At 40.5% G+C, this 27,580-nt stretch overlaps 1 protein-coding gene across 1 annotated transcript in view; it reads left to right on the plus strand.

The window, feature by feature from the left end:
* Positions 1-27,348, plus strand: part of cacul1 (CDK2 associated cullin domain 1) — a 72,876-nt gene extending 45,528 nt beyond the window's left edge. Inside the window, exons 5-9 of the mRNA XM_068002129.1 lie at positions 5,183-5,285; positions 7,948-8,037; positions 16,842-16,980; positions 24,870-24,913; positions 25,853-27,348. Of these exons, the coding sequence (XP_067858230.1) occupies positions 5,183-5,285; positions 7,948-8,037; positions 16,842-16,980; positions 24,870-24,913; positions 25,853-25,914 (438 nt within the window). The 3' untranslated portion in view covers positions 25,915-27,348. The remainder of the gene's footprint in view (positions 1-5,182; positions 5,286-7,947; positions 8,038-16,841; positions 16,981-24,869; positions 24,914-25,852) is intronic.
* The last annotated feature ends 232 nt before the right edge of the window (positions 27,349-27,580 follow it).

A 27,580-nucleotide genomic window follows, 5' to 3' on the forward strand; every position in this document is an offset into this window, starting at 1 on the left:
GGCAGATAGTCCGTGAACACTATTGAAACCCATGACGTACTGAAGTAAAATACTAGGAAAACATAATGACCCTCTCCCCTCCTGACTGGAGCACACTTTGCTAATGGAACCATGTGCCTCTTGTCTAGCTCCCAAATGCATCCTCCTAGATGCTCAATTTTCTCTGGTAATGTACTAGTTAACACGTTCCCCAGAAATTTCTATTTTAATGCAGCCATTAGCCAGTTTATTTTAAACGGGTTAACAATGGTGTTAAAGTAGCGCACAAAGGAGCTTTATATTTTAACCAGCGCACTACCAGTGCAAATCAAAACCCCAAGAGAGAGATAGTCACATCAGGTGTTAAAACCTGTTGCCTTAATTACAATAAACGGTACTACCTGTGACTGGTCCACACTGCTTGCCGGGCGGTGGTTAAGTAACCTGGCCACCTCTATAACGTGCCAACGGATTCGGGCAGATGTGCGCCTGGGGGAGGGTAACGGTACCCTTGTTGGAGGAAATGCCATCAAAAGGCGGATGAGCTAATCCTTGAATTAGCTAACGGCATCCACAACCTGCAATCCCTTACACTGCAGTACATAACAAGTTAGTGAAAAAGCAACCATGGACAGTCTAAAACACAACACCAGACTTCAAGTGCCTGCCTTAGTATGGAGGACAGTCACAGGCGTTCTGATGATGATGATTACTGTCTCACCAATCAGTGAAAACAATCTATCACTATTTACCTTATTGTAACCCTTCACAACCTTGAAGTCTTCTATCAGGTTGTCCTTTAACCTTCTAATCTCTAGTGAAAAAGCCCTGACTTCTCCAGTCTGTCTTCATAACTGTAACCCCTCATCCCTAGCAACATATTAGTGAATCTAAAATGCTACTTGTGTCTTTTTTTAGGAAACGTACTCTCTTCTCTGTGCCAAGTATCTGGGTGACTTGCTTCCAGTCTTCTACCAGTACCGCTTTGAATGACATGGGAGAGATTATGCATCTGATTCAGTCATGACTGCCTCATGTGAAGATGCTTAGCATTTACTCATTGTCATTCCCAAGAAGGTACAGCTGAGATTGGGAGCTCAGTTGCTTGACAAATTCGACCTGAGTTATGATGCTGCAACCTAACATTCTGTCCTATCACACTGCTACCCTAATAACTTTTGTGTTGCTCTTGTTTCTCACGACTTCTATTCGATATATCTGAAATAATCATTTATTTTTTACCTTTGTTTTCTTATTCTTTTCACACTTCCATTTATCAAAGTGCGGCAAACATTGGCCATACTGTGCTTTGTTTAAAAACCGTCCCACACTGTCAAATTTCACTGGAAGCCCTGCAATGCCTTGTGGGTTTTAGAGGTAATTCACATGTGTAATTTTATCTGCAAATAGAGTCTAAAAGAGACACAATGACGTTTTCAGTGGAGCAAAGCTTAATTACAAAATGCTGCTACTGTTAGCTGATTGCTGCTAGATAGTCAGGTTGTTTGATGCAAACCCTGGTCATAGCTTACAGCAGTATAATTCTCTAACATCACAGTCCAATAACAGGGACGTTGCCAGAAATGATAGCATTTAAATAACTAGCTTCAATTCATTGGTCACATTATTGCCAGATCATCGTTAATCTGTAGAAAGGTCTGGTTTAGGACTGAATGTTGCAGGATTAGTGATTGAGATTGAACAGCTTATATCTGCTTTGAGAAAAATGTGTTTTCACATTCATTACCGGGGAGAAGTGTCATTGTAACTTAAGTGGATATCATGTTTGGTATCACTGGCCATGAGCTACATAATTACATGCAATTCTTCAGGGAAACTGACTTTCTGTTTCTTGAGGTGACATTCAGATTTGATTCGTTTTTTTTGCAGCACTGCTTTACCTTGCAATCACTGGTTGCTGCTGTCATTCTGGAATACAAATACTGTTGGGGCTAGTCAGTCATCTGTAAACTCTAGTAGGCACTTCAGTTTACAAGTGCCATAGAAAGGAAATGATGCCGCCTGATAATTGCTGATCACCTACAATTGAGTTAAACAGTAGAAATATTAGTATAATTCTGCCGATGCAGTGCAATTTTTAGGCTCTGTGGCCTATTCCCTTAATTGGTCAAAGGTCTATACACTTTAAAACTATAAAGTTACAAATGTCTAATTCTAGTCCACAAAACAATGGAAACACTTCAGAATAAAGGAATTGCTTTTAATTGAAAACTTTCTACAGAATAAAGCAAGTAGTAATCCTGGGTTGATAATCCATTAGCATTCGAGCAGGGTAGAGGCAAGGTATTTGTATCCCCATGGGGGATCTGAGACCTAGTCAGCTTGAATCACATTTGCCAATTTCTTGGCTGTCTATTTTGAACTGCATTGACAGAGCTACGGTCCAGCTGGCTTTCCACCTTGTTTAGGAAAGGGTGGATAACACTGGTAAACATAAAGAGGAAGGAAAACATTTAATGTGCATTGAGGCTTTTAAAAAGGAGAAAATTTTGCTCAAAGGGTAAATTAAGATCATTCTGGAGCAAGCATGATGAAGGAAGTTTCCTCAAGTCATCTGAAAGAGCCTTTTTCCTAGCTGCTGGGTGCATTAGAAGTCTATACTCATTGGGATAAGGGAGAGGCTATAGTGTTAGAGTTGTCAGTAATCAGTTAGTCTCCCGCTATCTTTAGCACATTGATACCAATATGCTGCAGGAAAAAAGTACATGTAAGCTAACTTACTTCAATATGCAGTTAATTTCTTGTGTGATATTTTTGTTAGGTAAGGGTATCAAGGCATGTGGAATGTGGAGAAAGGGCGGATAAATGGAGTAGAGATACAAATCAACCATGATCTAATAGACTAGCAGAACAGGCTCAAGGAGCTGAATGGCCTACTCATGTTCCTACATTTTTAATTCATCACTTCAAATTGCTGTCACTACCACTGACTAAACACTAATATTTCATCCCAGTGTTATACTTCAGACAACCTAAATTTGGAAGGTTGAAATCTAGAATTATCTTATGGGGCATTTTTCACCATTCAAGTGTAGTATGAAGTTTCACATTCCCATTCTCGCGCTTTACCAGAATTCTAATGGCACATTCTGTAAAGTTACTGGGGCCAATTTTTTGTGTACAGGTGACTATTCGAAATGGTTTAGAACTGGTGTGTAATGGTTGTGATGTTGGACTAGCGACCCAGAAAATATGAGTTCAAATTTCACCATTGCACCAGAAAAATGACCAAGCTGTAAAAACCCAACTGCTTCACTGATGCCCGCCAGGAAAGGGAACCTGGCACCCTACATCTGACTCAAGCAACTGCGACAAAACAGAACAATAAAAGGTCTGTCCAATAGTTCTATCAGTAGTATACCAAGCATCAGACAGGATGCAGGCAATTCCAGCCCAGTTGAACCTGCAAAGTCCTCTTCACCAACATCTGGAGACTAGTGCCCGAGTTTTGAAAGTCTGTCCCGCAGACCAGTCAAGCAAAGTCCTGACGTCGTCATAACTTTCAGCCAACATCCCAGACTCCTCCGTCACCATGTCTAGGTATAACCTGTCCCACAGACTGGATAGCTCCGCTGGAGGTGGGGACACAATGGAGTCTTCAACATTTACTCCACACCCCATGTGGCCCAGTGGCTTCAGGTCAAACCTCCTGCTGATTAGCACCTACTGCTCCCTCAACTGACAAATCAGAACTGCTCCATGTTGAATGACACTTGGATGAAGCACTGAGGGAAATAAGGCCACAAAATATACTCTGGAAGGTGGACTTCGATGACCACCACCAAGATTGTCTCTGTAGTATCACCATTGGCCAAGCTGATGGACATAGTTGCCAGGCTGGGCCTGCATCAAGTGGTGACGCAGTCAACCCGAGGGAATACCTGCTTGACCTCGTCCTCACTAACCTATCTGTTGCAGATGCATCTAGCCATGATAACATTGGTAGGAGTGACTACCACCATGCTAAGCGGACTGAGGACTGATCTAGCAGCCCAAAACTCGACATCCAAGAGATGCTGTGGGCCATCACCAGCAGAATTGTACATCACCACAATCTGTAACCACATAGTTTGCCATGTCTCTCACTCCTCTATCTCCATCAAGTGACAGAGCAGCCCAGAACCTCTTCCCTTTTTGATGGCTACTGAAGTGCAGCTGGTACTGTATATGAGGTGGTTCTGAGGCCACTTCACTATCTTGAAAAGATGCCGGAAAGGAAGTGGAGGAAGGTTTGAGCCTACAGCTGACAACTACCATCATTGGCTGTGTCAGCCCTTTGCTACATGGTAGTTGTAGGTGTCATAGCAGCAGATGGCACAACCCTGAATCTGACTGTCTGCTGAACACTGTGAAGGCAGCTCTCACAGTATTTGCCAAGTAAGTGCAATAATGCCTGCAAATGTAATTGTTGGCACCTTGGCAGTGTGGCCAATCAGGCTTTGTGGCTGATCATCCTGGTATGCCTTTTCTCACATCTAGTATCACTGGAAGCATGGCCTACTATGATTGGGGTGCTCCTGAGGAACTGCCAAACATTCATGTGTCTCAATTGTGCCAGCTTCCTTTGGGATCAGACTCTTTGCAGGCACTAACCATCTGCCAAAGTGAAGTCTGGTCACCTCTATCTGCAGATGAGGGTACCTGAGGTTGGTACAGAACATCTTTTGTGCAGCCTGCCCTGCCTGGCATTCCTCTGGTGGTTCACTTCTGAACTTGTCAGATAGAGGGATTCCCTTTGGTGTCAGTAATGACACTGGTACAAAAACTCATGAGAACCTAAGAAAGAACAAAAACAGTTTAAAAATGACTTTAAAATTGTTGAATGAATCTTGCTAGGTCTTCTAAATTTACTGCAGTGTACACTCAACACCTTACAACCCTGGATGGCCATTATATGTATGTGGAATTCATAGCTAGTTTGATGGCTGTAAAATAATGCAGAAATTTAATCCCATAGCTTCCTCCTCTCCAAAAATGCATGCTATTCACAAAAGGGCAGAGACCCAGTATAATGAGTCTCTGCTTTTTTTCTGTGGCATCCTAGAGCAGTGATGCAGGAGTGAATCTGCATATTAGTGATTCCATTGCTGATGTGGATTGGGGAATTGAGATTTTTAAAAATTGCTCTCTTTACTTACAGCATTGAATCCTGCTGATCATTCTTTGTTTTCATCCTTTGCAGAACAAATTTTACATTGAAACCAAACTTAACAGAGATTTGAAAGATGACCTCATAAAGTTGTTTACAGAACAGGTTGCAGAAAAGCATGTTCCCACCTTAATGCGTAAGTAGTGTTGATACTTTTTGCATCTTGGTTTTTGTGTCACAGTTGGGTTGATACGGAAGCTGAGGTGAAAACCCTTATTTAGAATCGTACTTTTGGTATGCATTTTACCAAGTACTGCCTTTGGACTACTAGACAGTAAAAGTATTTGTGGGGTTGGCACTGTTTTGAGGTGCCATCCTGGAAAGAAATCACTCCCTCTCCTAAAAACTAATCTTTGCTGCTAGCATATTTACCAGACATTCCTAGGATGTGTCTTGGGGATATAATTTTTTTTATGACAAAGCTAGCGTTTCTTGGGCAGCAGTTGCACTGTACATGAAAGCTAGATTGTCATTGCAGATATGTTTCTGATTCTTGCTCATCTCCTGTATTGGCCTGCTTCATTTCTTTTTTCTATTTGAGAAATTGGCAGTCAGCGTTTACTTGACTTGTGCTTTTGAATTCCACCTCTTGGATTATTCTTCTATAGAAAACTGCAGTTCAGTTAACGAGACTCATTGCAGTGGATTGTTTAGTTTTATTTTGAGCTGGATGTGTCGCTGTACATTTGCTTCTGTCATTTGATAAGATCTTAAGCTTCACAGCAAATGAAAGTCAAAAGGTTATTTTCCAGGTAAATGAAAAAGCCCCTGATAACTATATAGTTGTTTATTTTCTCTTCTAATTATACAAGACTAAAATAGAGAGAGCATGCAGGACAGAGGATGCAGTCAACAGTTTACAGATGGATTGAGGTCAGTTTTGCAATTGGGCAGACAAAAAGAAATTTAGTACTCCTGAATATAAAATATTGCATATTGGGCAAAAGTGAGTGACATAAGAATACAATGAAAGGAATAGCAATAGCACAGGATGGCTTCAAAAAAGACTCAAGTCACTTTTAATATGGAGGAGCTATTGAAAAAGTAAATCAAATGCTGATATACACAATCAGAACAGTCAAGTACAAGTCTATAGAGGTTATGCTGAAGCTTTGTAATTCATTGGTCATTCCATATTTGGAGTGTACAATTTTGGCCACCGCATTTCAAAATAGACATGTATGCATTGGAGAAAGTGTACAGAAGAGCAATACGAATTATCTCAAATGTGAAGAGGCTCAGCCAAAAGGAAAGATAGGAAACAATTATACTGTGCAGTCTAGAGAGAAGGAGAGTAATGGAGGACCTTGTCAAGGTATGTCGAGCATTAAATTGTATCAATAGTAAAGGTGAACCTTAAATATTACTTGAAGATAAGTCAGGTCAATAGGACATAACTTTATTATATTAGATTAAAACATTCAAAAGTTATAGACATTTGCAATAACTCACCAGGTAAGGTGGCAGAGTAGAAGACTTGGGGCTTCCAAACTAACATTGGATGCAAGGCTGGGTGAGTTAGAGTGCTAAAGAAATGAACATCGATGGGCTGAATGGTCATTTTGTCTTTGACTCTTCGTTTTTGTGACAGCATGACTCAGTTAGTAGCGCACTTGCCAATGAGTCAGAGGGTTGTGAGTTCAAGCACCATTCCAGGATTGAGCACATAATTTAGGTTGGCACTTCGGTGCAATACTGAGGGAGTACTGAATTATCAGAAATGTCGTCAAATGGATGAGACATTAAACCGAGGCCCCATCTGCCAATTTGGTGGTTCAGGTGGGCATAAAAGATCTCATAACATTTTTTAGAAAAGAGCAGGGAGTTCTCCTGATGTCCTCGCCAACGTTCCACCCTCAACCAATTCCACCAAAAACAGATTAATTAGTCATTGATCTCATTCGCTATATATACGGGACGTTGCTTTATATAGGACATTGCTATATGCAGATTGGCTACTCCATTTACTTGCATAACAGTGACTGCATTTCAGAATCTGTTAATTGGTTTTGAAGTTTTGGGGACTTCCTAGGGATGTCGTAAGGTGCAAAGTAGATGCAACTCTTTTTATGAAGTGTTGTTTAGAAATAAAATCACAATTTTTGAGATAAGGAAGTCATATGGGCTGACTTTCATTTATAAATTTAGGTGAATAAAATGTATTTCATGAAATGATTCACACTGACTCAGGATGGGGTAAACAGGGAAAAGTGTAGTTTATCCCCCCCCCCCCCCCCCCCCCTACAGTGGTTTTAGGCTGCAGGTATCAATATGAGACCAGTATCCGCCATCTGCAGTATTGCGGTTAGCAGACCCTTGTTATACTACACACTGATTTTTAATCTGAACAATGGAGTTTTGAATCTGCATTCTTTGATATATTGTGTACCTTAGCTTTTTTAATGTTGGCCGTACATTGGTGAGAGCATCCGTTTTATCATAAGATTAAAAAGGCTCAATAAGGAACTTTTACAATGCGGGCTTTCATTGAGCTGCAATTATACAGGAGCCAGTGCATACTTGACTGATGTGAGCTGGCTGGGGCCTCTGCACTTGCTTTAGTATATTTGGGTATCACATCGGGATCTGATAATTCTTCTGTTACCTTTCAGAACAGTGTGTACTCAAAGCCACTTCACTTTGGCACAAAATATAACTGCACCCTTAATTTACATATTTCCGCTGATGGTCTTCATTTAGTACTTTAATGAATAAATGTTAATAGCTCTAGTTCAGTTTAAGTATTACGGTCCTTCTTATACTTTGTTTAATTTCTGTTTCTTCTGCTTCTGTTACAGCTTTACTAATAGAAGCTCAGTCTACTCCATTTAAGATCACTCCTTCAACCATGGCAAATATAGTTAAAGGCTTATATACGCTTAGACCTGGTAAGTAAAAGAAGGTGAGAATCTTCTGAAAGGGTCATTTAAAAAAAAATGATTTTGTATCGTGAAAAATATATTCCCCAAGGCTAAGCTGAAAGTGTCTTTTTATCTTGTGAAGCAACTTAAGAAGCTTTGTTTCTCTTGTTCTTCTTAGGCTCCAAATACACCATCCTACGCACTCCACCTCTCGTCAAACAAGATCTATCATATTGTTGCTTACTTGAACTCATTCTGTCCTAGTACTTCAAAATTGTGGAGCTCCCTCAGTTTTTAACATACAAACTTATAAAATCTCAGTTTAGCATTGTCTTACCTCCAGTAGTTAGTTTATCTTGTCTTCTGTCCTATTCTTTTCACCTTTGGTGGCACCCTGTGCCGTGGCCCTTCAACCTAGTTTTCTCAACAACAAAAAAAACTGCTATAATCCATAGAGTAAATACAGTTTAAAAGGTGATTAGATGAAACATGTATAGTTTAAAACATAATTCAGTGGTTGTTTTAAAATTTGTGCATTTAGTGGAACCTATAGCATCCCAACTTGGGAATCTTATTTTAGGTCCTGCAGCTGAATCCTTCTTGATCTCTCTTCAAGGCGAATGGAATAATATGAAGTAAAAATACATCTTTGTAGAAAAGCTGATACTGTGCTATATAACCTTACTATGAAAATTCACTCTAGTAGCACACATGGATTTGCAATATATGACAGCTGGTTGATGAGACTGTAGTATAAGACTGATGTGTCATGGGGGGAGAAAAGTTTCCATTAAATTCCTTTTTCAAATAGAGGGGTTGAAATTGGACCTCGTACCCCATTTTACGGTCTGAAAACCGGGTGCAATGAGGCCCAATTTTAGGGACTACTGTCCTGCACTCCTAGGAAGCCTGAAAAATAACCGACCCAAAATCTGTGGAAGCCGCCTTAAACGGGCATTAGGCCCCTTGCATATGCTAATGAGAGGCCTAACTACTTTAACCATTCTATGATTAGGACCCCTCAGGGAAATTAGGATGCCTTGAGGAGTCGGGCGTGCTAGGCTAAGGTTTTCTAGATCTGGATGTAGCCTGTCCTCGGCTGCCACCAAAAAGATTAATTTAATATTTTTCTTCATTAATGTGGAGCCGGGGGGAGCAGGAGTGCCCCACCCAGTTCCACTTCACTCTCGACGGCTGCTGCCGGCCGCAATCAGACACCCTTGCTGTCTTCCCCACCCCTTCCCCCTTCCCCCCCCCCCCCCCCCCCCCCCCCCCGATTTCCCCAACATTCTGTGACTTACCTGAGGACAGCTGCTGGCAAGGCTGGCAGCCCGAGATTCGTTTATTGAGTCGGGCAGGCTGCCTGTGGAGGTGCCGGCAGCTCGCCACGATTATTGTAGATGAGGCCCAAGGAACAATTTCTCGCGAACTTCGGGCCTCTGCCTTCAGATGCAGCAATCATTCCCTACACCAGTTTGGAGCCTGAAAACTGGCCTGTGTGAATTTCTAGGCCAAAGTGCCTTGACTACAAAGATGCATCAGGGTAGAAGGTTGTTTTGAGCTATATTGATTTAATGAAATATGCAATGCGTCAGAGCGCTATGGCTTTGGGGGAGGGAAAATTTAAAGCCTTTTTTGGCAGCTTTTAATCGCATTCAATTAATGTGGAGAAAAAAAGCTTCAGAAACACAGGGTTGAAGTTTCTGTTATGCTATTGTCTTGATAGATATGATCTCTAATTGTGCTTAATTTTCTGGAGTGTTTTTAGAAAATAAATTCCAACATGTTTACATTAGATTAATTGGTGTCAGAAAGCAGTGCTTCACTCATTGTTGGTTCTTCCTCTGATAGCTTTCAGAATCTGAATATTTTTGAGCCTGTGCTTCATCCAGAAGGCACATAACACATGTTTATTTGGACAGAGCTATATATTTAGTTTGCTTCCTTTTCCTTTTTAATTATCAGGTAAACCTGATTCCTCAGGTGGTTTGCATTTAATGTTTTTAGTATTAGGGAATTGATCTAATTGCACTGTTTTCTCCCCCTCCCTCTCTCTTGTCTGTGGAGCAAGAGATAAGATATTGAGCTCATTTTGTTTGCCACTGTCATGTTCAATGTGAGAAATGGGATCAGGCAGCAGATGGGCTGCAGCTTGGAATTGCAGTCTGCTCAATTGTATCCAAAATGACAGCACCAGGCAGCAGGAGTGCTGCTTCACTTCTGGATTACAGACCAAATATCTATGCATTTCTAGCTATGTAAATCTATATTAGTATATGCCAACTTGCATTTATATAGCGCCTTTAACATAGAAAACCGTCCCAAAGTGCTTCAAGGAGTGTTATCACACAAAATTTGACACCAAGCCACATAAGGAGATATTAGGACAGGTGAGCTTGGCCATAGCGGTATGTTTTAAGGAGCATCTTAAAGGAGGAGAGAGAGGCGGAGAGGTTTAGGGAGGGAATTCCAGAGCTTAGGGCCTAGACAACTGAAGGTACGGCCGCCAATGGTGGAGCGATTAAAATCGGTGATGTTCAAGAGGCAAGAATCGGAGGAGCGCAGAGACCTCGGAGGGTTGTAGGGCTGGAGGAGATTACAGCGATTGGGAGGGGTGAGGCCAAGGAAGGATTTAAAAATCAAGGCGTTGCCGGACCTGGAGCCGATGTAGGTCAGCGAGCACAGTCTTAGATATTTAGATCTAGGTCAAATTTCCTCATAATCCACAAAGAACAAGAAGGAGATAAGTGTTTCACAATAAGACCTTCATAATAGTGGATGTCTTAAAGGAGAAGGTTGCACACAAACCAAACTGGTAGATGGCTTACCAAACAATGAATTGGCATGAAGATCTGACCCTTTCAATTGTTGAAGTTGAGGCAGTAGTGATTGTGGGCTCAGGAAAGTCTGGTGGCAGCACAACAAGGCAAGTGCCTTCTAACTACTGCTTGCTGCCTTGTAAATTAATTCATTAAGTAGTGCATGCATGCATCCCAGAGGCAGCATGGCATTCAACGTATTAGCATTGTTGCTATGTGCTTAACCATTTCACTCAGTCACCATGGTACATGTTCCTTTTCTCTTTGTGTAAGGGCCTTTCAAAATGACGAACCAGCTGTCAGAGATGAGCAGGAAGCTGGGTCATCTCATAAGCATACCTCATACACTCCTGACCATGCAGGCATCAGCTCAGATACATCCCAGTTCCGGGCAACCAGATAGAGGGGGTCAGGAAGGAGCACCTAATGAAACATGCACTACAAGTGCAGAAGAGCAAGTGGATATGGCTTTAGCAGATCGGGAACAACCAGAATCGAGGTCCAGGCCTAGACCGTCCTCTGCTGCTGGGCTAATGGATTTGTACCTTATGGGAGCTGCCTTTGTAGAGTGCGGCTCATTAATAAGCAGAAGCACTAGATGCCGTCCTTTGAAAATCTGCATGATGTGTCAGGCCGCTTGCCTGGATGGGTGCAGCTGCAACAAACTCAAGAAGCTCGATACCATCCAGTACAAAGCAGTCCACTTAATCAGCATTCCATTCACCAGCTTAAACATCCACTCCCTCCACCACCGGCTGCAAGTTCTACTATCTACAGGATGCACTGCAGCAACTTGCCAAGGCTTCTTTGACAGCACCTCCCAAACCTGTGACCTCCTCCACCTCGAAGGACAAGGGAAGCAGGTGCATGGGAACACCATCACCTCCAAGTCACGCATCATCCCAACTTGGACATATATCACTCTTCCTTCATTATAGCTGGGTCAAAATCCTGGAATTCCCTACAAAACAGCATTCTGGGAGTATCTTCACCACATGAACTGCAGCAATTCAAGAAGAATGCCCACCACCACCTTCTCGAGGGCCTTGCTAGCGATGCCCATATCCTGAGAATGAATTTACAAAAGGCACTCTGTAGAAATGCTGCTTCGACATTTGAGAGGGATTGGGAAATATGCAGGCCACCATGGTGCTGGTGGCATCTCCACGGGCATCTGCTGAGGAGTCCCTTGAGGATAGAAATCCAAAGCGCAGATACAGTTTCCTTGACAAATACGGTGACTGTAGCTATTGAGACCTGGGGCTCCAGTTTACAGGAAGCTCTCACTTTTGGGTTGCAAAGACTAGGGAAACTGCTTAAGAGAACCTTAATGATGGGCTTCACACTCTCAAGCAATGGCTAAGTTCTGTTCCCACGCAGACCCCTGGTCAATCTCGAGGGATATCCAGCAGCTGGAGCAGAGCAGGAGGAGGCATGCCTTAGGCAACTACCTGTCATGGTGATGCTAACTGACCCCTTCAGAAGACTGAAGCAGTGGCAGGTGATGGACAAGAGCAAACAGTCACTGTGCAGTGCCTGCAGTAGTTGCAAGGCCATCTTATAGCCCAGCACAGAGGAATAGCACCGCAGTTGTGACAAGAGACCCCCACTGAAGAGTAACAGGCTTGCCTCTACCCTTTCCTCTCACTGAAATATCACTTAGAAGGAACACAAGATTAGGTAGGAAATGCTACACAACTCACCAAGCGCAAGCACTGGGAAAGCAATCACTAAGAACATATACAAGAAGCATGGGAAAAATTGCAAAGATCAGGAAACCTTCCGTTTGCTGATTGAAGCTCCTTCAATATCAATGTGTGTTCTATTGATTTGTGAGATACAGATGACAACATGCTCTCAGAAATGATAGTAAATAGTTGCAGAAGAACCAGTGATGGTGCTGGTGGTTCATGGGTGTACAAGAGATCTTTTTTTTATATATTACAGGTCATTGCGTGAGTTGTTAAGTAGATTGTAGAAATGCAGTAAATTGAAGGTTCTGATCTAAAGATCTGCTGTCTTCATTTTCAAACCAGAATTGACATTATTAAAAACTTAAGCAAACTTGCTATAAATCTGAGTTTAAAACAAGTTCTTCTAAACTGTCCCTTCATTCTTTTAGTGATGATCTTGAAATTATGCCTAATCGACCAGTTAAAATAGTTTTTTCCTATTTGTCTTTCAAAACCCTTTATAGTTTTGCACACCTCTATCAGATCTAATCTATTCTAATGAAAGGAGTTCTAGTTTTACACTTCTCTTCCAGGAATGCCCACCTTGAAGAAGTTCCGCCCTTCTCTCTGATGAGATTTCCATTTGTCTCTTTTACCTTGTTCACCTTCATTGCTTTCTGTTTCCCTTCTTGTGTTTGATCAGGTTTCTTACGCTTCTCTTCCAGTGTAACTAGTCTCTTCGCAACTAAAGCCGCTCATCCCCTGTGTCATCTTAGTGAATCTCTTCTGAACCTTCTCCATGGCCATGACATCCATCCTAAAGTAGGCACCCAAAACTAGACACCATATTCTAACTACACCTTAAACAAAAAATTGTATAGGTTTAGCTTTATGACTTTACCTCTTTGCTTTTGAACTGTTTGTCCCATTTAGGAAATCTATGATCCCGTATACTCATAGCTTTACCAACAAATCTTCCAACTTTTAAAGTTAAACCCCTATGTGCCTCTGCTCCTTTTAAATAGAAGCAAGGAATCTTACAACACCAGGTTATAGTCAAATAAATTTGATTTTCAAATAAAACAGTTGGACTATAACCTGGTGTTGTAAGATTCCTTGCTTTTGTCAACCCCAGTCCATCACCGGCATCTCCACATCATGGCCTTTTAAATAGAGAGACAGAAAAGAGACATGATCCTAACACTGACCCTTGAATTATACCATTATCTTTGTTTTCTGTCCTTCAGCTGATTTCCTATCCGTGTTTCATATTTTATTTGTTTGCCTCTTCTAGGGGATTGTGTGGCTGGTGTGCAGAAGTTACAGCATGACAATATAGGACAAGCTCAATGGGCCAGCTGGTCTTTTCCTGGTCCTGCAGATTTCAGATGTTCATATCGGGATATTCTAACTTTTGTTATTAACTTTTGAAAGTATTTAATATAGCTGCTGTCAAATTAAATCAGTATTTTAAGTCCGCTACTTTATTTTTCCACAGTGCTGGTTACTGGGCAAGATAAAATAATTTATAAGGAGTTGGGTGAGGCATCAACCGTGCCTTAGCACTGATTAGCTCAGTGACTTCTCAGCTAAAGCTGCATCCGTCCACTCTTACTGGTTTTCTTCTGTTTGTACCCAAGAGATTTTGACTGAATTGTGGATGTGATGATTTTAAAATGAAGCAAAATACCACAGTAATTTAGAAATTGACAAGTATTGCTTATTTGTAGCTTTTATATGCAAAAGTTGCTTCTTGCTAGATTTCTTCCCTTATGGAGATTCTAAATGTTACATTCCCTTTTTTGAATAATTTTGTTTTCAGTTTAATTCTCAGATGTTTGGTCCGCTTCCTTTTGTCCTTTTTCTAGTTTCTGTGCCGTGAGTGTGGCCCCTTATGCCATTGGAGACTTGTTAATAAAGGAAATTGAAGGGTACAGTTTATTTAATTAATTCTTTGGTTGGCGGTGGGGGATGTGGGGGGAAGGTACACCATATGCTTGATAGCTTGTGTGGCTACCTTGACAATGATCATTTAAATGTGCAACTTGGACTTGTGAAGAAAAGTTCTAAATGAGTTTGGTGTCCTGCAGAATATCAAACAAAACCGTTGTGTGGACACTTCCGTAATTAATTTGAATAGTGAAATGGTGTCAGGAATTTAACTCTCTTGGAATAGATTGATGAGATATTAATACATAAGTTGAGTGTTGTGTGCTTAAAATTGTCTATGGAACATTGAGCGATGCTACATTGAGCAAGGCTAATCATTATTGTCCGGCCCCTTATATTCTGAAACAAATCCGCAACAATAAGCTTGTAACAGTTCGCTTTGCTGCTTCATATGGAATCTTACTGATCCTTTTTTGGAGTATGATGTTAAAATGACATTTATGTGCATACTGCAAACTTCCCAGTGTGGTTTGAGACCAAATGTCATATGCATTGTGTGTTATAATCAAGAATCAAAGATCATGAAAAAGTATAAAACTTTGTAATGCAAGTTATGTGATGAAGTAATACATAATATAAGAGTAAATAGAAGTTCTCAAAATATAGTCACTAAATATAATTTAATTTCTTTTCAAATGTCCAACATGTGAACTTTTTAAAAATGGGAAATGGAAAAGAATGGAACAATTACCAAAAAAAGTTCCATATGAATACCTTATACTGGAGTAAATCTAATCTATCTGTACTGTTCAATTAGATAGGAAGGTCTGCTGTAACATACCAGTAATTTTGAGATGAATATATAGTATTGATGGTGCACTGCAAGAAATTTGGTTAATTTTTCCCATAAATTTTTACATCTTTTAGTAATATTTAATCTGTTTTCTGTCTCCTTGAACCAATTTAACTTTGAACAAGATAGTCTCAGGACGGTGTAAATTTGTAAGAGCATATTGTCAAAATCCATATTGGGGTTTGCACTGCTTTTAAAATATTTCAATTGTTTAGTTTTAGATCATTGTGTCATACCGTGCAACGAATAATTCGAAACTACTTGAAGCTCCCTGTTAACTCAGTTGGTAAATGAACCGAGCGCCACAGGCCAGGAGACTCCCAAGTTTGATCCTCAGTTTGTGCTTGGTCAGCTGGTTGCAGCCAGGGCTGCATAAACTTCCACAGTGACCACCCAAATAAAATCAACAATTCTTCCATTGTTTTCTGAGAGAGATTTCTGCTTTTAGGGCCCACCACATGTTCCACTTTTTGCCCTCATATTATGTGTGAATTTTGCTTTTAAGAGCAGTGTGGATTAAGACAGGATGATTTGGTTCATGGAAATTCCTTCCTGTGTATGCAGGGTAAATTGTGAACTTCAGAAAAGGAGAAGGGCACAAAATGAGAATAAAAACAGAATTCCAGCAAAATCCGCACTGCGCCAAGTCTCCTTGTTTCAGAGGCAGGCACAGAAATTCAGCTATGTAGAAATTATGGGTTCATGTAGAATCTGTTTGGTTTGATAATTCAAATATTTTATCCATAATTTGAAACAATCATTTCTTCGTATTGGAAATTGCAGTATCCTTAGGAATAAATGTCCATGTTACAGCTGCTAAAATAGCCGAGTAACTTAGAAAGAAATGTTAACGATTTTCTGTCCACAGGATTCAAGGTTTAGTACCTGATAGATAGTCATGTCGTCAGGTTAATTTTATATAAAATGAAGACCGAATGGAGAATTTTTTTCTTGCTGAGTGAAAATGGGTGGGATAAGTAATTCAATTGAAGCAATAGGTTTAAAGGAACTGTGACTATTCATGGTAATAAAACTTGAATTAGTTATCAAGTTTTTCCATTTATTGCTCAATATTGTGAATTTTATAATTAACCACTGGTAACTATTTACTTTCCATGCATTGATTTTTAATTTAGAAAAGGTAGATTGGACATTTGTTATAATTTAGATTTGAGGCTGTTTTTGTAGTTTTTCTGTCATTACAAGTTGCAGGGAGTTGGTGTGAAATGAAACGTACATTATTAACTGAACTTGTTATTTTCAGTGCTCATGTTCTATATTTCCAATCATTGTGTTGTGAGGTGCTAGCAGTCATGCAAATGTGTAAATTATTCATGGAAATTTGATCAAACTTCCCCCAGTTTAGAAGGAGCTGTGAAGGAAGGGTGAAATCAGGTGTATTTTTCATACTAGTGATCAGCTTTATTTGTATCATAGGGGAAAGTTGTCAAATACAAACAATCATGGCTGGAAAAAAAAAGGAAATCTTCGTTTTGGTACAGTGTTGTTGCAGCAGATTACATCTGGTTTACCTGCTTATAAGTACAGATGCCGGCAGTGGTAATAACCTTGTTTGTTCAATATTTTTTTTCTCAGATTGGGCACAGCTGGCACCAAGCCTCTTTTCTAAATTTATCCCAAATATCCTTCCCCCTGCTTTGGAATCCAAGCTCTCAGAGTATGCTGCTCAAGACCAAAAACTCCAACGAGAATTGATGCAGAATGGCTTTGCCAGGTAAAATTTATATGCCATGTTTCATACCTACCTTTTTAAATATAGTTGCTTATTTATCTAGGGGCACTGTTAAGTTTACCTGTTTATTTTTCTCTGAAGTTATTAGTTCATCCACCCAGAAAGACTTAGTCACCTCTTCCGCCAGTCACGTGCCCGATTGCTTTTTAAATGATTTCAGGGCTTTCATAAGAACATAAGAACATAAGAAATTGGAGCAGGAGTAGGCCAATCGGCCCCTCGAGCCTGCTCCGCCATTCAATAAGATCATGGCTGATCTGATCCCAACCACAAATCTAAAGAACACAAGAAGTCGGAGCAGGACCCGGCCACATAGCCCCTGGGCCCTCTCCGCCACCCACAGGGCATTGACCGATCCGAACTCAGCTTCATGTCCAATTTCCTGCCCGCTCCCCATAACCCCTAATTCCCTTTACTTCTAGGAAACTGTCTATTTCTGTTTTAAATTTATCTAATGATGTAGCTTCCACAGCTTCCTGGGGCAGCAAATTCCACAGACCTACCACCTCCACTCGACACAGAATTGTATGCATTGATCACTTTGTGTGAAGAAAAGTCCTAAATATGTGTTTGAACGTGTGCATTTGTTCTACTCTCACAGTTTAGTGCTAGGGATTACTCTGTTCTAAACTGCCTCCAAGGTTTGAATGCTTTCCTGTTGTCTTAATTACCAGAACTGGATGCAGTACTCAGTCTGGTCTAAACGAAGCACCACACAATTTGAGTATGACTCTCCGATTTGTACTTTAGTGTTTCAGCTATATAGTTCATCCTCCTGTTTGCTTTCTTGCTTGCTGTTCTGCAGTGATTGGATGTATTGACTGTTGAGTCTACTAATATCTTGGGATCTCACAACCTCATCTGTAGCTATTTCAGCACCATTTATGCAGTATTATGTTGCCTATTTTTTTATTCCTAAATGCAGTCATTAATACTTTCCCTATTAAAATTTTGTCTGCTATTGTTCTGCCTACGTACGTATTTATTTTGTAGGTCTTGAGCTGCTTTCCTAGTTTAGTATTGTCTGTGAAATTGACCAGCTTGGCTTGAGCTTCTGAATCCAGGTAGTTTTTTTTTATTATTCATTCATGGGTTGTGGGCGTCGCTAGCAAGGCCAGCATTTATTGCCCATCCTTAATTGCCCTTGAGAAGGTGGTGGTGAGACCCCTTCTTGAACTGCTGCAGTCCGTGTGGTGAAGGTACTCCCACAGTGCTGTTAGGTAGGGAGTTCCAGGATTTTGACCCAGCGACGATGAAGCAATGGTGATATATTTCCAAGTGTGAGTGGTGTGTGACTTGGAGGGGAACGTGCAGGTGGTGGTGTTCCCATGTGCCTGCTGCCCTTGTTCTTCTAGGTGGTAGAAGTCGCGGGTTTGGGAGGTGCTGTCGAAGAAGCCTCGGCAAGTTGCTGTAGTGCATCTTGTAGATGGTACACACTGCAGCCACAGTGCGCCGGTGGTAGAGGGAATGAATGTTTAAGGTGGAGGATGGGGTGTCAATCAAGAGGGCTGCTTTGTCCTGGATGGTGTTGAATTTCTTGAGTATTGTTGGAGCTGCACTCATCCAGGCAGGTGGAGAGTATTCCAACACACTCCTGACTTAAATTAGAAACTATTGGGATCCCAACAATGTTCTAGGGCAATCTTCTCAGCACTCCTCCTTGGCCTAAACTCAGCACTTCACAATATCCTAACTCCTCTAACTGCTGCGTCCTACCCTCCAGCTGATTGTGCTTAGATATCAGATTTTAACGTAAATCTCCAGCTTGAGTAGTTTTGTGTGGAACTTTGTGAAGTCATACGTGATACTTTCTTTTATTAGCCGAGGCTCAGAATATAAGAACAGGGAGGTTATACTAGAACTGTACAAAATACTAGTTAGGCCACAGATTGAGTACTGCATACAGTTCTGGTCACCACATTACAGGAAAGATGTGATTGCACTAGAGAGGGTACAGAGGTGAGTTACGAGGATGTTGCCAGGACATGTGAATTTTAGCCATGAGCAAAGATTGGATAGGCTGGGGTTGTTTTCTTTGGAACAGAGGTGGCTGAGGAGTGATTTAATTGAGGTGTATAAAATTATGAGATGCCCAGATAGAGTGCATAGGGAGGACCTATTTCCCCTAGCAGAGAGGTCAATAACCAGGGGGCATAGATTTAAAGTGATTGGTAGAAGGATTAGAGAGGGAGCTGAGGAGAAGTTTTTTCACTCAGAGGGTGGTAGGGGTCTGGAACTCACTGCCTGAAAGAGTGGTAGAGGCAGAAACCCTCAACACATTTAAAAAGTGCTTGGATGTGCACTTGAAGTACCATAACCTACAAGGCTACACACCAAGAGCTGGAAAGTGGGATTAGGCTGGATGGCTCTTTTCCGGCCAGCACGGACACAATGGGCCGAATGGCCTCCTGGGCCGTAACGTTCTATGATTCTATGAAGTCTTGTTAAGACCTTGCCAGTACAGCTCCAACCTCTGCATAGACCACAGTCACCACACCATGGAGGCTTTGGAGCAGTAGGGCCCTATTCCTCATGCGAACAAAACTCTTTAAAGAAGGGAATTCCCCCTCCGGACTGCTCCGTTCTCTTACATTGTGCGTCAGAGGGAGCATCATATGGATTGCTTAATGTGAGAGGCTTTTTTTCAGGCATTGGAATCTTCTCTTCAGCAGAAAAAAGCTGTCAAATTAAACACTGGCAAGGCTGACTCCCATGGCAACTGACGGCAAATTTGCAGCAATATCTGAGATGGCAGCTGTCACTCCTGTATAACTGTATAGTTACAGGACTTACTTGCCTTTGTGTTCCATCTTGAACAACCAAACAATAACCAGCTAACCTTCCCCCACTCTAATAAAAAAAAACACAGCCACATTTTGTGCTTTTAATAGAGAATTCTGAATTGAGGCTCTGAGAATGCTTACCTTGCCTGCCCCAGTCAGGTCATTATATTTTTTTCTGCATCTGTCCATGGCACAGTGGAGGTTGCGGTGAGGGTCTCCACCACCTCCCTCCACACCATCATACTAATTTTGTGGGGAGCCCTCGACCTCGCAGTCCCTAGCAGCCGCTCATGCCCCCTCTCCACTTCGTCCAGGAGGACCCACCAGTCCTCCTCTCCAAAGTACTAAGATCTTTTCTTGGATTCCTCTTGAGACATATTTTTCTGGAAAAGTGTATATGCAAAACATTGTTAATTACTTTTTACTGTATTGTAAAAAGGTTTTTAAAATGTTAACTTTTTAAAGTTGATAGGTCTTTTCAGAAGTTGCAGGTCACTCAACTCTCAGTGCCACACCTCAATCTGAGTTATGGCATCTGTTTTCAGGTTTTTATAGTGCCATGTGATTGGTCGGAGATAGGCCATTGGGCGCGACGTTCACGAGGTCCCAGATTCCACATTGACATCGCTGCGCAGTTATCGGATCGACGCTCCAAAATTTTGCGGCGCAAATATAGTGCGATGTCACTGGTGAGCTAAAGAGCCCAACTAATGTCGTTCACCGCCACACCCGCCATTTGCAGCAATTTCTGGCCCATTGTTTGCTTTGTCACTATGTTGACCTTTTATTCTTTAAAAAAATAAAGAACGACGTTCATTCCAGTTGAAATTTGCAGCAATATGTGAGATGGCAACTGTCACTTCTGTGTAACAGTATAATTACAGGATAAATGGTACATAGTTGCCATGTTTTTTGCTTCACTATTCAGTTGAAATGCATGCATTATTATTCACTTTTGAAATGAAATGTTAAAGGTCATTAAATGTGACTATTAGTGACTGACCTGTCTGCTGCTGCTGCTCAGAAATAAGTTTACAGGCAAAGACTAATTTCTGAGAACTAGGACAAATAAGCAGCATTTTCATGTTGAAACGATTTCACAGAATCTATTATTCAGACACCCATCACTGTGGACATGTTTGCTGTTTTCCCCTTTTCAATTACTCTGCTATTAACAGTGCCCCTGATTACAGTGACAGAATGGATTCTTAATGTGTTTCCACATACATTTTCAATGCTATTATGAAGTATGGACTGAAACAGGTAATTTTGGTACAAAAAGCACAAGGTTGTACATTTAATACACTAAAATGAAGAGCTCTTTGGATTTGCTGAGAAATGGAGTGCACAAGAGATGAAATCATTTTCAGTTACAAATTGCTGATTTAAAGGAGATGCTAACTCTATGACTCAGTACTTACCGGTAGATTACCTCTGTGTTTAGGTTAAAACAAAATACATGATTATAATTAGAGATTACAAGTTTTGGCCTTTATGTGAGGGAGGATTATGTTTTTTTCATTGAAAAAAAGGCTTCGCCTTCAAAAAAAATACATACCTCAAAATATAAGAATTTCAGGTTTTATCCAAGATAACCAACCATTTGTTGTAGGTGCGTCTGTTTTTGACGCATTTGAGAATGACCCAACCAAGAAGATACAAATGCCTCTCTGACAAGAACTGGAGGAGATCTTGTGGTGTCATGTACAGGATGAGGGCTAAATCCCTCAGTCCTGGTGACTCATGACTCTCCATCTCAGGCTGCTCGCTTCACTGCCACCATCACTCAATGTTTCTTTACCTCTTGCTTTTTTTCCCTCTTTGGCTGTTGTCCATTTCTACTCCCTTGAGTCTAGCGCCTTTGCAGCAGTGAAATAAATAAATGAATGAATAAACAATTTAATGTCTCTTTCAATATGTGTGAAGCCACTGCTCCATATAATAACCCAGCACGTTCTGTTCTCATTTCTGTCCCCGTCTTAAGTTGGTCACAAACAGTTAACTAAAGTTTTTTTGCTTCTTTTCCATTCGGCCCAAGAGATAGGGAACTGAGCTGTTGACCATCAGCTAATCACAATCTCCTTTGCGCACTGAGCTTCACATGTTAACCAATCAGAAATTGGATTGTGTCCACCTCTCTCTTTTCCCCTCTTTCCAGTTATTTTCAATTCTGGACAATGGGAATCAAGCTCGTGAAAATAAACATGAGCAGTCAGTGGCCATTTCTGGTGAAAAGCAGTTAAAACTGAAACTTCCAAATCTACTTCAATCATAAATGAATTTGCAGGGCTTTATCCTGTTCCAATTATTCAGCTTAGAATTTGCTTTTTAAAACTCGGTGGAGCAGAATTAACTGTCAAATAGCATTGTACCAATATCATTGCATCTTATAGATCAAGATTTACAACTGAACGATCAGTAGAGCAGCTGCAGATGAATTTGCCTGCATTAAAACAATAGTCTGTCAGCTCAGTGCCTTCCACAAGTCCTTTGCAAACTGTAACAGTATGTTGCTGCTTAATGGGGATACTTTTCAGTAGCTGCTGCACTAAGCTTTACATTGATGTTTACCAAAGCAAGGTTTACAATCACTGGAATGAGCTTAAGAAAACCAGTTTATTATGTTGCTGCTCCACTGGATTTTAAATAGCAAACCTCTTCAAATTGTTTTCCTCTCCCTCCCCTTCCACTCCTCCTGCAGGTGCTAGCTCAGTAAACAATGCAAGAGCCCTGGAGGAGGCAGTTTTGCACCACTTGGGAGTGACACCACACAGAGTATAAATGGAGTAGAACGTAGTGTTAAACATGGTTTGATAAGTTCCTGGGATCTGTTGGATACTTTTTAAACTTGCTTATTCAAATGCATTGGGCCGTTCTTGCCTGTGCTCTCAAAATGATTAAATTTAAACGGCTGGGAAAAAAGCTCTGCACATCTGTGTACGTTTATGTTGTCCCCTGCTGGGGAACACATATTGGACCCAGCCAGTATAATGCCTGACTGGAACCTATATTGTAGCTATTGTGAGAAGAAACACAGCATGGTGTCTATAATTGCCACGATCATTAAGGGAGACACACATGCCAAAAGGCTGTGTTTCAGGCCTGACCTAGTAAATATTTCTTAAGGCAATAATGAAGTTACTATCCACATCCCCCATTTTTGGTGATAGAAATCATTACCAGTTTGTTCAAAAAGTCCTGGGGGCCTTCTTCAAAGAAGCTGGCCTCTACTACAGAGGAATTGAGGATTTTATTTGACAGCAGCCCTAGGATGTTTAGTTCATTCAGTTAGACAGTATTTGTACATCATGATGGTGAGACATAACTGAAGTGCAGAGGCATACACTTACATAAAAGATCAAAGATTCAAAAGGAGACTTGACATTCTAGAAAGTATTTTTATTTTCAAGTCAAGGAAATGAATATTGGTAAGTTAAACATTGTTTTCTTGTATCAATCTTTTGCTTGTGTGAATTTATTTCTTGTAATAAATTTAATTTGTGGTTTTTGCCTCAACCTTATGGCCTGATACTGTCACGTCAGGAGTATATAGTGGGCATTCCAGGCACCTTCTGGTTCACAGGGTATCTGTAATCGTTCAGCATGCTAATCCTTTCAGTCCATGCATAAGGTGGTAAGATTTGGTTCATAGGAGGTGCAGATCTGCCTATGGATACTACATTGTTGCTGTGAGCATTGATAAGCGTTTTAAGAGGAAGCTCATGTCATAACACTGATTGCTATTATATATTAATCCCCCACTGATAGATCAGTTGTTTCCGCTGGTGGGTTTTCCAGAGGCGAGTGCTTTACTTTCATAGAGTTCAGTTATGGCTCTGTACTGAGAACTGGAGGGATGTTTACTGTCAGCTGACCTTTGGAGCTGGGTGGGAGGGTTGCTGGGAGCTACTGAACCTGAACATGCAAGCGCCCCTGCCCGACCAGCAGACTGCCTCTCTCTTTCCCCTGTCCCCCAACCATTTGGCAGTGCCTGGCATCCCTGCTTTCAGTGTCCACAGATGCCACTGCCTGTAACCCATCTCTTTCCCCCCTCCCTCCCACCCTCCGTTTCAGATGCTGCTGTCTCTAACTCGCCTACTTGTGTCCCAGTGCTACCAAACTCTTGCCGCCTGTGGCTACATAGATGAATAGGAGTGAGAAGTAAGAAGTAGAAGAGTAAGAAAGGGAAAATGAAAAGGAGCAAAAGCAAAAAAGAAGCAGTGAGTGTAAGAGTAATAGTGAGAGCTGAATGGACAGCTGGAAGAGAAGGAGAGGCAGGCAGACAGATACAAATACAGAATTGAAGGAGGTTGAAATGACTTAATCCAAAAACTTAAAATAGCCCAAAGTACTGGGAGTTGGACATGGTGTTTAGTCATGATAAAGGATAACATTTGTAGTTTTCACAGAAAAGTGGACAGCATTGTGAAATGGGTTCCCCAAAGCACTTGTAAAAATTCCAGAATCACATATATAATTAAAGCAGAATTTGACTCAAAAGCAATATACTGCAGATGCTGGAAATCTGAATCAAAAACAGAAAATGCTGGAGAAACTCAGCAAGTCAGGCAGCATCTGTGGAGAAAGAAAGAGTTAACATTTCAGGTCGAAAGGTCGTATTTAAATATACTGGAATCCCATGTAATAAAAATGTTATTTAGCCTTCATAAGCCAGTGATTAATCGTAATTCTTCCTGCTCAAAGGTGATTTCATTGAACACGATCCACTTGCTAGTTGTGACACATGGATCCAACCCACTGCACCACAACGTTGGAGACGTCTGAGATCACTTCCCCACCTGAGTACGAGCAGTGCGAAAAGTTAGAAAATAAATATCAAACGTGCTCTACGCACCAGACGACTTGTGAACAAGAGATCTGAAAAAAAATGTTCATAAGTTGTGCCATTGTCTTTTCTCCAAAAAAAATAAATCCTCATTTTCCCAAGGCTGCAACCTTAGTAATATAAATGTGCAATTTTTTTGTTACCCTAGTATGCTTTTTATTTCTAATAAAATAGCTTGAACTGTTCTGATCTCAAATGCTTAGAGATTTTGACTTTTATTTTTCCCCTTCTCATTTTATTAGAGGGGACCAGTCACGGAAAAGAGCTGGAGAGGAACTAATGTTTAGTAAGTAATTTTAATCTTGAATATGTTTTTCCAAAGTTTGTTCTAATGACATTGCAAAAAACGCTAATTATATGTAAGACATAGTGGGGTAGAGTTTCTGCTTTGGGCGCATTTGGGAAATTGTGTCCAAAATGCACTCAAAATTGCACCGGTTACGGTTCAAATTTCTGATAATCATTTGCATAATTACAAACTTAAAACCTTCCATAAACTAGCACAGTCGGGCAGCATAAAAGAACGTGATCATTTTTTTCTTTCCATTAAAAAGTATTCATTAATGGATTTAAGAGTGGTAACCTGGTCCACTTTAATTAATGCAGCTGAATATGGGTTTATCACAAAAAGTAAGCATTTTTAATAAGTGTCCAATCCGCCACCTGTAAGTAACCTAATTTAAAATCACTGAAAATGACTTTTTTAAAAAAGCTATACTGAACCATTTACCACTTTCATTGGTATACACTAGTCTGTTTCTTAGTAAATTAAATATTTTTTTGATATGAAAATACTAATGCCTGTGCGCCAAAGAAAATTAGTGCAACTTAAAGAGCCTTCCCTAACCAGCCCAATCAGTAGAAACTCGCAATGTCGACCTGGGGGCAGGGCCAGTTTTATGGGCAGGGCTTGATTTGGCTGAACTGTTGTTAAACCATGTTAAAAGATCGTGGAAACTCGAGCATCAATGGTTTTGGGCGCAACTCACGTGCATTTAAAACGCCTCGATCTTTTATGCTGGTTTGGTCGATTCCGGCGGGATTGTGCTGATATTACTGGCGTAAAGGAGCGGAAACTCAACCCAGTAAGTTTATTTGTGGCTCAATTTAGTTTCTATAGAAAAACTGTGCAATGTATTTAAAATATTGCAAGCGTTTACCATTCCTTTGCCTCCTATAATCGTGTGATCCAACTATTCTTATTACCACTCCATTTGTGTTTTAGATGGATCATCGTCATCGTCGTCATCATCACCATCATGTGCAAACACAAGAGGATTTAGATAGTGAAACAGTGAAGACCTGTTTTCTATAGCCTTGGAAGAAGGACTGACCTGAAAGGTGCATGAACCGTGCAGGAGTCATGCAGTGGAGAGGGATCTGCTGAAGCTCAGGCCTGTTTTTCTCTTCCCCATCCCCTTTTAAAAAGAAGGACTTGTCAACTTTTAAGTTTTTTTTCTGATGATCATGCTGCTAATAGACTTGAGAATACTCTTTCCAATGGCTCGTAATATGGCACCTTGCCTGGACCTGTTGTATAGTATAAAAGGTTCATTTTGAGTGAGCTTCAGCATCCTGGCGATGGTTTCTGAATGGGATGTAACTGATTTTTTTTTTGCAAGAAGCACAGTTTCCAGCAATCTTCTCCCATGCTTGCCATTTTCATGACTGCTTTTTATCATCCAGACACCTTATAAAAATGCTCCCTATTTTAATGCGTCGGTCAGGGTAATTGTTTTTCTGTCTCAGTTCAATTCCTAAGCATTTGCATCTGGACAAATAGGGATTGGAATTCTTCGGTATTTACTGTATTTTACACACTAGTCCCTTTGCTCGCCAAATTTTTAAACTGTTGCACCACTGTTCCATCAAAATCTCAACTAAATTTAGTTCATATGCACCTCATTTAATTAAATGATTGCACAATAGTGAGAAATCGTGCACATCCAAATGTAGATGTATGGTGACCTGCAGATAGTTTGTTTAAAAAATATTGAAAGTTCACTGGTCGTACAGGATTAACCAAAATAGTGTGTGCAAAAATAATCATAACAGTACTTATCACCCAGTCAATATACACGAAATCCCAACTGCATTGTTTTCATTGAATGTATTTCCTATTGAATATAGTATAACTCAAAGTTTGTGTAACACTATGCTAAATAATTATCATCCCACTATACTAATTCTAGAGCATCTTATCAGTTTTAGTACATTGTGACATATTTTGCCATTGAAGGTATTTTGACTGTGTGTAAACTGTGCCATTTTATTTGTTGCATTATTCCCTTAACCTATCGTCTTGAATCTGGTTAATCGAGCAGCAGTCAGAATGTAAAATATTTTTCCCTCATACACTTGATCTACTATTTTAAATCTGAACAGTTAAAGCGTCGCTGCATGAGTTGAGATTGTTTTCATTGTCATCCCCCTGTTTCACTGTGATGGGCAGTAATCTTCAGGAAATGGAAGCAGAGGACAAAAGCACAAGAGAGAAGGTGTCCTGATAATTTCACATTCAATAACATGATATTACACTTGGTTAATGGGTAACTTTCTAAGTTGGTTCAGTATGATTGTAAAAATTTTAGGAAAAATGTATGAGAGAACAAATAATGATTGTAATTTTTGGGTTAAAATTGAACAACTATTGCCCATCTGGCTATAGCAGTTATTTCAATTGTGCAATAAAACCCAAAATTGGACTTTTGGATATTATAACACACTTCTGCTCACTTATGTAACCATTGTAATAATAGTTTAGCTTAGTAGTCTTTAACTGCAGGCTATTTCCATATTATTACCTACTGAATGTTCAGGGCGTAAGAGTGCAATAGAGAACAAAAGACTGTTACCCATGAGTGAAATTTCAATGGTAAGGCTTTTTCTTCTGATGCAACCATGAAAATTGGTGATAACAGGTGGTACTAGTAGAATGAGTGTACAACCCTTG

The sequence above is a fragment of the Heptranchias perlo genome, chromosome 21 (genome assembly GCF_035084215.1).
Source record: "Heptranchias perlo isolate sHepPer1 chromosome 21, sHepPer1.hap1, whole genome shotgun sequence".
Lineage (NCBI taxonomy): Eukaryota > Metazoa > Chordata > Chondrichthyes > Hexanchiformes > Hexanchidae > Heptranchias > Heptranchias perlo.